The sequence below is a fragment of the Macadamia integrifolia genome, unplaced genomic scaffold (assembly GCF_013358625.1).
Source record: "Macadamia integrifolia cultivar HAES 741 unplaced genomic scaffold, SCU_Mint_v3 scaffold1019, whole genome shotgun sequence".
Classification (NCBI taxonomy): domain Eukaryota; kingdom Viridiplantae; phylum Streptophyta; class Magnoliopsida; order Proteales; family Proteaceae; genus Macadamia; species Macadamia integrifolia.
This window is the reverse complement of record NW_024868056.1, coordinates 146,713-158,278: the sequence shown is the minus strand read 5'-3', so window position 1 is coordinate 158,278 and position 11,566 is coordinate 146,713. Positions and strand designations below refer to the sequence as shown.

At 39.5% G+C, this 11,566-nt stretch overlaps 2 protein-coding genes across 3 annotated transcripts in view; one reads left to right on the top strand and one right to left on the bottom strand.

Annotated features, from left to right (window-relative positions):
- The first annotated feature begins 6,175 nt into the window (after positions 1–6,175).
- On the top strand, positions 6,176–6,906 carry LOC122062396 (multiprotein-bridging factor 1c). Its single transcript, XM_042626011.1, has one exon. The coding sequence runs from the start codon at positions 6,290–6,292 to the stop codon at positions 6,731–6,733; it is 444 nt and encodes a 147-aa protein (XP_042481945.1). The 5' UTR covers positions 6,176–6,289; the 3' UTR covers positions 6,734–6,906.
- A 2,071-nt stretch (positions 6,907–8,977) lies between these two features.
- LOC122062402 (heat shock 70 kDa protein 15-like) overlaps positions 8,978–11,566 on the bottom strand; it is a 9,813-nt gene continuing 7,224 nt past the window's right edge. For both annotated transcript variants that reach the window (XM_042626019.1, XM_042626018.1), the window contains exons 6-10: positions 10,371–10,565; positions 10,115–10,261; positions 9,882–10,031; positions 9,639–9,769; positions 8,978–9,520 (exon numbers count right to left, since the gene is read on the bottom strand). In XM_042626019.1, the coding sequence (XP_042481953.1) occupies positions 9,307–9,520; positions 9,639–9,769; positions 9,882–10,031; positions 10,115–10,261; positions 10,371–10,565 (837 nt within the window). In that variant the 3' untranslated portion in view covers positions 8,978–9,306. The remainder of the gene's footprint in view (positions 9,521–9,638; positions 9,770–9,881; positions 10,032–10,114; positions 10,262–10,370; positions 10,566–11,566) is intronic.

Genomic DNA, 11,566 nt, shown 5'->3' with positions numbered 1-11,566 from the left:
GAAGGTTCTGGAGGAGGGGCTATTGTCGATTGTTGGTTCAGGGGAGGAAATCAAAATCTGGAAAGGCAGGTGGCTCCCATCCACCATCAATTTCAAGCTGCAACATCCTCCCCTAAACGACCAGCAACATGTGTGGGTGTCGGAGCTGATTGACCAACAGAATCGATCCTGGAAGGAAGATATGCTTCGAAATATTTTCCATCATGAGGAAATTATGGCTATTCGAAAGGTCCCCTTAAGCCTTTTCTCCCGTCCTGATTGTAGAATATGGGGCACCTCCAAAAATGGAATATACTCAATCAAGTCTGTGTACCACCACATATGTAATCTTAGAGACAATAGTTGCACACAGATGTCGTCATCCACCTCTTCAAGAGCTCCCCCAACAGCCCCTTTTAAAATTTGGAAAAATATATGGAATGCCAATGCTAAGCCTAAAATCTGACATCTGGTATGGAGAGCGGCATCGGAAGCCCTCCTTTCGGCAGAGAATCTTGGACACAGAAGGTTCCCAGTGGATCTCATGTGCCTCTGCTATGGCAATGCTAGTGAGTCCACCAACCACATCCTCATCGATTGCCCTTTTGCTCGCGCAGTCTTGTTTGGCTTTAGGTTGGCATTCTCCCCCCCCCCCAATGGAGGTTTCGCAGCTTCTTGACCCCACTGGGAGTTGGAACACCTTCAATTAGCTTGGAAAAAAGGTTGGTTTTGAGCTCACAAGTCTCGCATCCTATATATGTTGGGCTTTGCGGACTGCCCCATAATGATCTTCTATTCAATGGGAAACAGAGGTTGCCTCAAGAGGTTATCACCTTTGCTGAAAGAGACTTTGATGAATTTAATAGCACAATCACGGCCCTTGCCCGGCTACATCCTTAGGCCTCCCCATCAAGGGTGACATCATGGAACCTGCCTCCTCCTCTCTTCCTCAAGCTCAACTTTGATGCAGCTCTGAACAACAACAATTTCGGGATTGGATTCATTTGGCAGGATTCATATGGAGCAATCGTGGGTGCCTCCTCTACACCAATTTTCTTTGATTCTATCCTATAAGGAGAGGCAATCGCAATGAGCAATGGCCTTCTTCATGGTTTGTGCGAAGGCTTTGAGAACGTGTTGGTGGAATCAGATAACAACGAGTCGGTGGGTCTCTTTGATGGTTCTAGCCCAACCACAAGAGTTGGAATCTTCAATCTCATCGGGGACATCAAACATGTGTCTTCCTATTTCCTTTCTTGCTCATTCACCTATAGTTCTAGGGAGAATAACAATGTGGCTGACTCCCTAGCCCGAAAAGCCCTATCCTTAGCAAAAAGGATAGATTGGCCCCCTTCCACTTCTTAGATTTCTGATTTATGTAAGTCGGACTCCTTGTGATGGTTGTGCCTAAATACATAGACCGGTTTTTACAAAAAACAAAAAAAAAAACCCACCATTGAAGGTAAAGATCTCTACTGAGGTCTGGGTCTAAAGGCATCACCTAAGTCATGGGTCCAAACCATACCATAAAAGTTGCACCTAAAAGAAATAGGGTTTTTGGGAAGGAATTGAAGTTGGATAAAAATCAGTAGATGGTTCTATTTTGCATGCTATTTGTTCAGAATCTTCAGATCGATGATCCTTTGTTGCAATAATGGACACCTTGACCTTCAAATTAATCAAATATCATAAAAAAATCCAAGTTCCTAAGCCTCTCTCCCCCGGCCCTTCTACTTCTTTGCTTAGTATACATTATATGAAAGTTGCTCGTTGTTAATTATTCAACCTCCAAATTTGATTTGTACCAACATATTTGTATTTATTGTCTTTGAAAATTTCTCCCTAGTTACAAACTGTTAATTGAACTGGTTAGTTGGGTCTTGACCCGGTTCGTTCGTTGGTCACTCACTTGGGGTAATCATAGACCCACTATGATTTAGAACCCTTGCTAGCCAAATCTTTATAAATAAGAGGGTTTGGCCATAAAACAAAGCAAGGTGCCTGACTTAATCTCTCTCTCTCTCTCTCTCTCTCTCTCTCTCTCTCTCTCTCTCTATTATCTTATGTCTCTCATAATTGAGAGAGTGTCTCCAAGGATCTCCATTGCAATCCTTAGATTTAATCATTAGATTTGGAGAGTGGAACTTTACCTAGCAAGATTGCCTCAATCTTTCGTTCGTCACTGTTCGTGTGGATTGACACGTAATGCAACCAAATCCATTGCGCTATGTGGAAAACTACATCCAGGTAATCCTCGATCCACTAGTATGTTTTCCTATTTACACAAACCTTTCAGTGCCGATTGGTTTCATGATGCGACAAATGATACTCGGTTTCAGCTTCGTCGTTGATGTCTACCAATAGTTGATGCTCTTGTATATCCGTCGTGAAACATAAATGCCCAAATTAAGGGAGAGAAAAGAAAAAATAATTTTTTGGTTTTGAAAATTACTAGCCGATGCACAAATTGAGAGAGAGAGAGAGAGAGAACATAAAAGGGTTTATTGGTTATATTACTTGCCGACATAAAAGGGTTTATTGGTTCTATTAGGGGTGTCAATTCCAAGTTCGCACTGTTAGGCCCGACCAAGTCCGATACGTTTATGGCTCGACCTGGATTTGCTCTATTAATAAACGGGTTTAGGCCCAACCCGTTTATAAATAGGTAGTATACGGTGCAAGGGGTAAGCCCGATGGACCTCCTGACCAGCCCAACTATTTATATAGGTATTTTGATTTTGTTGGGGATAGAATAGGGTATATATTGATACTTTTATCAATTATTGACTGTAATTAAGTGTAAGATCTTTTCAAAATTGTTGATAACTTAACCAAATAAATTAAACTATATTAAATCTAAAAAAGTAAAGTATCATTAAAGGCCCATTTAAGGCTTTATTGGCACATTATCCCATTTAAGGTCCGATTATAGCCTGATTAGGAGAAGCCTGATTAAAGCTCGGAACCCAACCAAACCCGACACAACATCGACCATGACCAACTCATTCCTTAAATAGGTAGGTTATGGTCCGAGGACATAGGCCCGCTACGCTCAGCTCACCCCGACCGATTGACACCCCTAGGTTCCATTACTTGCCGATCCCATGTGTTGTGAACGAACAAGTATTTATGACAATAGTTGCATATTTTTTTTGTTTAGTTTATCTCTAAAAAGTGCCACCACCTCTCACTACCTTTGCCCAAATGGATGGTTCTACTAAGTAGAAGAAGAAGAGCAAGTCCTCTTTCATTTTCTTTTCGCCTCGTCACGGAGGATTCGCAATTGGTTGAGTGAGTTGCGGATCATCGGAGTTGCTTACAAGTCCTCTCAGAGATTCCACAGTGAACCAAGAAGAAGGTCAAGCAATTTGGGGATTTGAATATAAAGGTTTTCAATTTTGTTTTTAATTTTTTTTTTTGTAATAAAAGGGTTGAACATAATATAAAGGTAGTTTGGGGATTAAAGGTTTGGTATTATAGAGATAATAAGGATAAATTTGTCTTTTTAATTGCATGTATAACACTGTTAGGAATAATGAAACAATAGTTAGAATCTAACGAATTTCAGGGGAGGGCTCTGATAGATTTCAAAGTACAGGAGAGATGAGTGCTATTTAACTAAAGTACAGGGGAAAGAAGTGTAATTTCCTATATAGCGGAAATTGGGGAATGACTATCGTGCCATGACCACTGCTTTAGCATCCATAAAATTGGTGATGTCAACGCACCGACATTTCTTGTGTCTTTGAAATTGGGATCAAAATCCTCTGTTTTTCTCATCCCTGTTTTTCCTTGTTTTGCTACCTGCAGAACACGACACGTGGACAACAGAGGATCCAATGGTCAAGGTTGGGTGAGGATTATTACATCCAGTGCGTTGGTCTTAAAGTTGTCCACGTGTCGTGTTCTGTAGGTAGCAAAACAAGGAAAAACAGGGATTAGAAAAACAAAGGATTATTTTCCTTGAAATTGCACTACCGGTTGTACCCAAAAATAAAAAAATAAAAAAAGCACTACCCGGATCTGGGTTTGTTCGAACCTTTGGTCCTTGAAAGCATTTCTTTATTGAAAAGCTTATAATATCTTTTTTTTTTTGGGGGGGTTAAAATGAAACTCAAATTATCGAAGTAACTATTTAACTGTTGACAAATCATGTTCTTCCATGATCAGAAGTAGTAGTAATATTTTAGAAATTATCCATGTGTAATTTCAGATTGTGATCAATCTTAAAACTAGTCACAAAATAGCACATAGTTGAGGTCTGTAGAGAATTATCGTCCAAGATCAAATCCTGATTTATAATCAATACATATCCAAAGGTTTCCGATGGCCAATGGCATTGTTCCCGTATCTTTGTCCAATCAACTAATTTCTAGTAGGCAATCCATTCCTCTATGCTATTGCATCCCATCGGCACTGCTACAAACTGTGAAAGTGAACCAGAGAGAGAGAGAGAGAGAGAGATCATTCTTCACCTTGTCGGAGCTTCTTTATTGGAGATTTGAGGGTTTGAAGATTACGGTCATCTGTTCTTCAAGGGTTCGCAACGAAGAAAGAAAGAGGCCTAAGTTAATTTTGGGTGTTTTGTAATGGAGAGACGTTTGACCATAAAACTTTAACCACTGATGTCATCACTTAACAAAAATCAACTAACCGAGAAGACTTTAGAGTTATTTCGTATAAAATGGGGTGATATTTGATCTCTCTCACGATCACTGTTAGTTAAAATGGGAATGACATAAAAACAGAAATGTATGGTATGGGTTTTAAACAGATAAAAATGATGAACGGTACGGTAAAAAAAACTGTCAAAAAAATAAAGAATGGCAAACGGACGAAAACAAATAGCACATGTATTAAACGTGTAGTTTTCAAAAAAACAAAACCAAAAAAACAGTAATATACTCATGCAATTTGAGAGATTATTATCTGTATACATGCATCTAATGTTCCAAAAGCTCTGGGAATCCCAAGATAAAATAGCCTGATGGGCTACAAGGAAATGAGATATTGCTAGCTTTAGCTTCTTCTTACTCAATGGGCTATAAGAAGATGAGGTTTTTTTCCTATAGATAGTATGGAAGTTAAAAACAAAAAACCAAGTACCATATTATCTTCACTCTTCACTTTTCCTAATAGGTTTTGTTTTTTTTTTTTTTATTAATTAATTTGTTTTAATAAAATTCCTATTTTACCCTTAAAAACGGATACACGTTTGTAACGGCCGTTTAAAAAGAGTTTAAAACGGATTCTTTTGCCGTTTTCATTTTTTTTTGTATTGTATAATAGCATACGGGAAAATACGTTTTAAACAGCAGAAAAAACGCAACTGCATTTAAAACGCGTTTTAACTAACAATGCTCATGATAGCACAAGATATTTGTGATAGAAGTGCTAACCAAAATTTCCCAAGGTTTCAATGGGTAGAACCGCTCGATCAACTGATTAAATTGTGATAAAAAAGTGTTAGAACAAACATCAAGAAAAATATAAAAATAATCAGACAATAGATCAGCACAACACAGAGATTTAACGAGGTTCACACACACCGGTGTAGTATGCTATGTCCTCGAACGAAGAAGAAGATGTTTCACTATTCAAAAAAGAGATTACACCAAAGCAGTGGCAAGAAAACTTGCACTGAAACCCTAGCTCAAAAACCCCTAAAATACAATGACTATCTCAACCAGACAACAATGTATTATATACTCCAAGTCGCGTGTTGACTCATTAGGTCGCGATCAATCTGGTCAAACCATACTGCTCCATACAAGATCAGCGCTAGGCTCTGGGCTTGGGCCTATCGACCCAACCCCTCTGCTTCCATCATAGATCTTAGAAAACTTCTCATTCAGATCACCACCAAAATATGTCAGAGAGTATCAATCTTCAAAATGGGTTAAGAATACGAGACAAACTTAACAAAAAGGATTGGATCGGCCGAATCAGCCACAATCATATAAAATATGCCTTAACCTAAACCATTGCCATTTTGCAATTAAACAACTCAAAACCATTTGCAAATTTTGGGCAACAAAACTGAGCCCATTTTGCACGGGCCCAATCCAATTACTATTAAAGATTATCAAGTCAAGGACAACAACCACTAGAGAAACTTCCAGAGCCAAATCGATTCAAAGTGACGGAAAGAACCTTCTAGACAATCTACTCCTATAAATAACCATTAGCCATTGTAAATGGATCATATTTGGCTATTCCGATTCTCTTTTCTTTTGGCACTGATTCATCGATCTTCCTCACCTGTAACTCCCCTTTTTTTATTTCTTTCATCCAAAGCTTCCGATCAAATATGCCGAGCAGAAACCCAGGAGTATTGTCTCAGGACTGGGAACCAGTCGTGCTACACAAATCAAAGCCAAAGGCTCAGGCGCTTCGAGATCCGAAAGCCGTGAACCAGGCTCTACGTGTGGGAACTGAGGTTCAGACGATAAAGAAATTCGACGCAGGTTCGAACAAGAAGACACCGGCGACTGCTGTCAACGCCAAGAAACTTGAAGAGGAGACAGAACCGTCGGCGTTGAACAGAGTACCGGCAGATGTGAGACAGGCTATACAGAAGGCGCGATTGGCTAAGAAGATGAGTCAGGCCGATCTGGCTAAGCAGATCAATGAAAAGCCGCAGTTGGTTCAGGAGTATGAGAACGGAAAGGCTGTCCCCAACCAGGCTGTGTTAGCGAAGATGGAGAGGATCTTGGAAGTCAAGCTCAGAGGAAACTCAGGGAAGGGAAAGTAGAAGTAATTTATTACGAGCTATAGGTCAAGTCGTCCTGCCTCGTTCGTTTTCGTGCTATTGTCGTAGATCTTTCTTTCCTTCTCAGTTTCGGTGTTGGGATTGAAAAGCAAAGAATTCACCTTGTAAGAAATTTGTGTATAAAGAACCAGAAATGCTCTGTTAGTTGTTCATAATTTCCTAGTTTCTTCGACGATGGTTATAATTTTCGTATGAGATTGCGATTAATTTTGCGTAAAAAACTTAACTTTCTAATTTTTGGTACTGAAAATATACATTGATCTTCTCCTTCGAAGAGTTGTTTGAGTCCAGTTAAGCAAATTCATCAATCGAAACTGTGGTATATGTCTAAGGTGAAATATACTTTCACTCCCTTCTGAAGCCTCAGCAATTGTTCATCCTCTTCCGTCTGGCTAAATAGAAAAACTCTTGGATGTGGGCTTCTTCACAGAATGGGATCTTTGTGGTGAAATCAAATTATCATTTCACTTTTGGGCATTGAAGTGGTAGAGCCTCCTCCTTTACTGGTCCATTCCGAGCTCAGCATTATTTCATTTTTGGTTATCTGGTTTCCCAAGATCGATTTATCAAAAAGGCAAATGTTAGTTTGCCAAGCTATTTGGTTATAACATTAACTCTTTATCAAAGTTGGTGCATCACCTTGTATGGGTGCTAAGAGTTACAAATATGCAGATTGTAATTTAAATTCCTACACAATAAATCATAAGGTTGCATTAATTGCTTATTGACTTGCTCATAGCCTCATACCCAATGTGTCGATTGAATTTGTCTCAATATAATGCTGATGAAATCTTCAATGACTTGAATGGGATGCTCTTGATGTAGATCAATTTTGCTGAACAGAGGATTCCGACTCCTTCAGACTATTGTGGTTCAGGAAATACAGGCCAACAAGAAGCGATATGTTGATGTCGAACGCGATTGAGCATAAGAATTTGATCATTGGTGCGAAAGCTATCGTTCAAACAGGCTTGCGTTTAGAAGGGAAGGAGCTGGTCTGTCTGGAAGAGGGTGGTTGTATTATGAATACTTCCGGGAAGCCTTTTCTTAGACATCGAGATTGAAAGCACGAGAGGAGATCTCTCCGGTTCTTATCTCGGATATCTCCTCTCGCCAACCATACCAAATAGTAGTCCAATTCTGATTTTGTTCCGTTTCCCCGACAAAGACATAGACTCAAAAATCATAATGTGGCTGATTTACCTTCTTTTGCATCTTTTGCAATCAGTTTCATTACAGCATTTACTGCTTTACTGCTGTAGCTAATTGTTGTCATTTTCAAGTTTGATTTGGAAGGATTCGATTCATTAACTTGAACATCTAAAACTGAACACGTAATCTTATCTAAAACACCTGCAACCAATTGATTAGAGGGAGAGGGCCCTACGAGGTATATAGGCGTGAATATAGCAGATGGAGATCGGGTTCATATTGGTCTACTTGACTCAGCTGATATAATTAACTATATGAATTCTAAGACTTCCAACAGTGACATGTCTTCTCATCCCAACTTATCCACCACCACCTTCATCACTAGCAGCAGCAGAAGAAATGGTAACATCATAAGTAGCTTAGCTAGTGGGTTCAGTTGTAGTCGCAGGAGTGCCGCCAATTCTATTAGAGTCAGACGTTTTCGGAGCTCCATTTCACCATACTTAGGTTGGAGCAATCCAAACTCTCGACAGAAAATATGAGAACCGTAGGCCGGTGTACTTTCCTTAAACTCGTTCGCCAGCTTCTAACTTATCTAGCTCAACCATTTAATTTAACCAAAAAAAAAAAAAAATCCATACGATACCAGTTCATTCTCAACGATTTAGAGTTTGAAATCTTCAACAAACGAGTTTTCTGGACCCAAAAAATGCTGGGATTGAAAAGATGAGATTACAAATATATATTAAAAATAAGTACTGGGTCTGTGGGGAAAACTTAAGGCTGCGTTTGGATGATTATTTGGTCTGCATTATCTACCTAAAATGCATCCAAGAATGCATAGCAAACGTAGCCTAAAAAACAATGATATGGAAATCAAAAGTCAGAGCAACGCCCATTCCTTGGGGCCAAAAGGAAGAATAAGAGAAATTGGGTGTTACATAGTACCACCCTCAAGACGACTCAGAGGGCTCTAACCTTAAACGGACTCGACTTGCAGACTCTTTACTTTCACAAGAAACCCTCAAAACTTGAATTGACTCGACCATCCTCATTTGCAGTAGATCAAGGAAATAGAAAAGCCAGTCTCTTGAATAGGCATGGAGCATACATTGGAAGATAAATGAATGCTTAAAAGCGTAAAAGCAGCATAAAAACAGCCCCATCTTTCTCTTAAATCCCTCCTGAAAACCGGATTCTAGAGATTACTTGTAAGTCATAATAACAAACCGTGGTGCTGGGACACCGGGTGTTTGTACAAATCCAAACATGACCCCTTAGCAGTAGGAAATCACATATCAAACCCCCAACCTCATCCCTACAGAGACACACGAACTGAAGCGATGATACAAAATTAACCGATTTTTGACTCTCAATGAATAGCAAGACATGACCCTTTTAACTTACGCATCATTTTTAGTACCCTCCGACTTTTCAGTTTCCATTGGCTCAGGAGTAGCTGGTGACGCCTCACCATCGTCTTCTTTGTGTTCACTACCAGACTCGCTACTTTGGGATTGGGGTTCATGACCCTGCGGTGGAGATGGAGGTGTCTCGGTTGTAGTTGGTGGCTTGGCTGGCTTAGGTTTAGGTTTCATCATGATAGGTCTGCAAAATCTGTAAAGCAAGAACCACCGAAAAAGGTAACCTTTCACAATTGAGTAAACAGCAGGAATTATTTGAGAAAAAAGAAAATATAAGGATGGAATTAAATCTAAAGGTCATTCACTCGTACCTGTCAACTGCTTCGGCTTTCCTTTTCATATCAGCTGATAGCAGGACGGGGGAAGAATACTTCGGGAGGCTTTCCTGTTGCTGCCATTTCTCTCTCAACCATGCCTCAGCTTCGACACACTCATTTACCACCTACCAGAATTCAAAGGATGAACATTATCAGAAAGAGATTTCTAGTAATTAAGCAAGATCAGTGGAATAAAAATCAACAGAGAAATTAAGAACAAGGCTTGAACCCCTTCACCTTCTGTTTCTCAGCTAAGTCAATGTGATCAAATTTAGGATCGTTTGACAATGCTGCCTCTCTGAAACTGTTGATGCAATAGGTGAATTGATCAATTGCTGGTCCTCTCTCTAAGTTCTCCTTGTAACGCTCCTCAATGGGATCACCTTGCTGTTAATCCATTGAACCTTATCAGAGGACATCACAAATCACTGCTGCCAGTTCAATTGCACATAACAATATGTAGCTTTTACCTTCTTGAGCTCCTCCAGCTTAGCAATATAAACACCCTTTGTTTCATCTTCACCATCCTCGTACAACCAATCCTCAACATCCTGTAGCTTTGCAATAAGCTCGTCCCTCTCTGGAGGGGTCACAAATTCTTGATACTTGTCATTCAACTGGAAAACCAAAAGAAAAAAACTCGTCAAATCAGCAACTTGGTACATAGCAACTGATCACATGCCACTAAGTGCAACACAACTCTTATCTATCATGTGTGCATTCTACCTTATTTCTCATGTCGTACACATAAGCCTCCACCGCATTCTTCTTGTCCTTCGTTTCCTCCATCACTCGGTCCTGGAGCGCCATTTCAAACTCTTTCTCCACTGCTTTCTCCAGATCAGTTGGTGGCATCCCCCCATAAACAAATTCTGTAACTGGGATATTTGTCTTCTTTACCTTCTTTTTTGGAACCTCAACCTGATGAAGAAGAATTGTTTGTACATCAAAAAAATCTAGCTCATGAAATACCCAACTGAAGCATAACCAAGTTCAATCATAACAAATCATATCATTAAATATAAAATAGCTCATGACAACCAGTAGACTAACTAAACTATATATATATAATGTAAATGACAGACAATTCCAGTGCAGAAGTGTTGGTGAGAACTTGAGCCACAGTACTACATGCCCATTTCCCACCCAAACCATAGAGACGGAGGAGCTAATTCCTCATGACCTTCCATGTGTAATTAAAAATAAATAAGAAAACCAGTCAGAAGAACACCAATCAATAATATAAGTTTGGAAAAGAACCAATAAAAATAAAACCAGTTTCCCAATGTAAAGAATTGAAATCTATATGACCTAGATGATTTTCCTCCTATTCCAACAACGATGAACTCAGTTTCAATAGCAGGGAGTGTTAGCAAAATCAAAGAGCAGGCCAAAACACCGCAACAAACACTGTCATACAAGCACTAAATACATATCAGAATATCTACAGATTTAAATTTAGCAGGCTGCCAATAAATGGTCAAGCATGTTATAATGTCACCTCAGACGTCGTGGGAACCATTTGCAGATGGAATCCAGACGACAAAAGCTCTATATCCTTGTTTTAATCACAACCACTGTTGCCATTGGTTGACTTGTAACACAACCACAAAGCAGAATAGAGTATTTGAATTCACAACTGTTTTCCTGAACATTGGTTAATCAACCTTCTACAGGACACAGAAAACAGGCAACATGGTAAACAGCTTGTTTGAGGTTAAAATTTCAGATTCCAGTAGAAATTGCATTTTGGTACCAAGATTTTAACCATTTCAGTGGAAATCTTGAAATGGGCATTTTCGGTGGTCAAAACCTATCATTTTTGCCCCGAAGCTTCAAGGAGTATCTATTAAAGCATGTTAACATGTGTTGGAACCATCAGACTTTTCTTTTCTTTTTTTCTTGGGGTTGGGGGGGGGGGG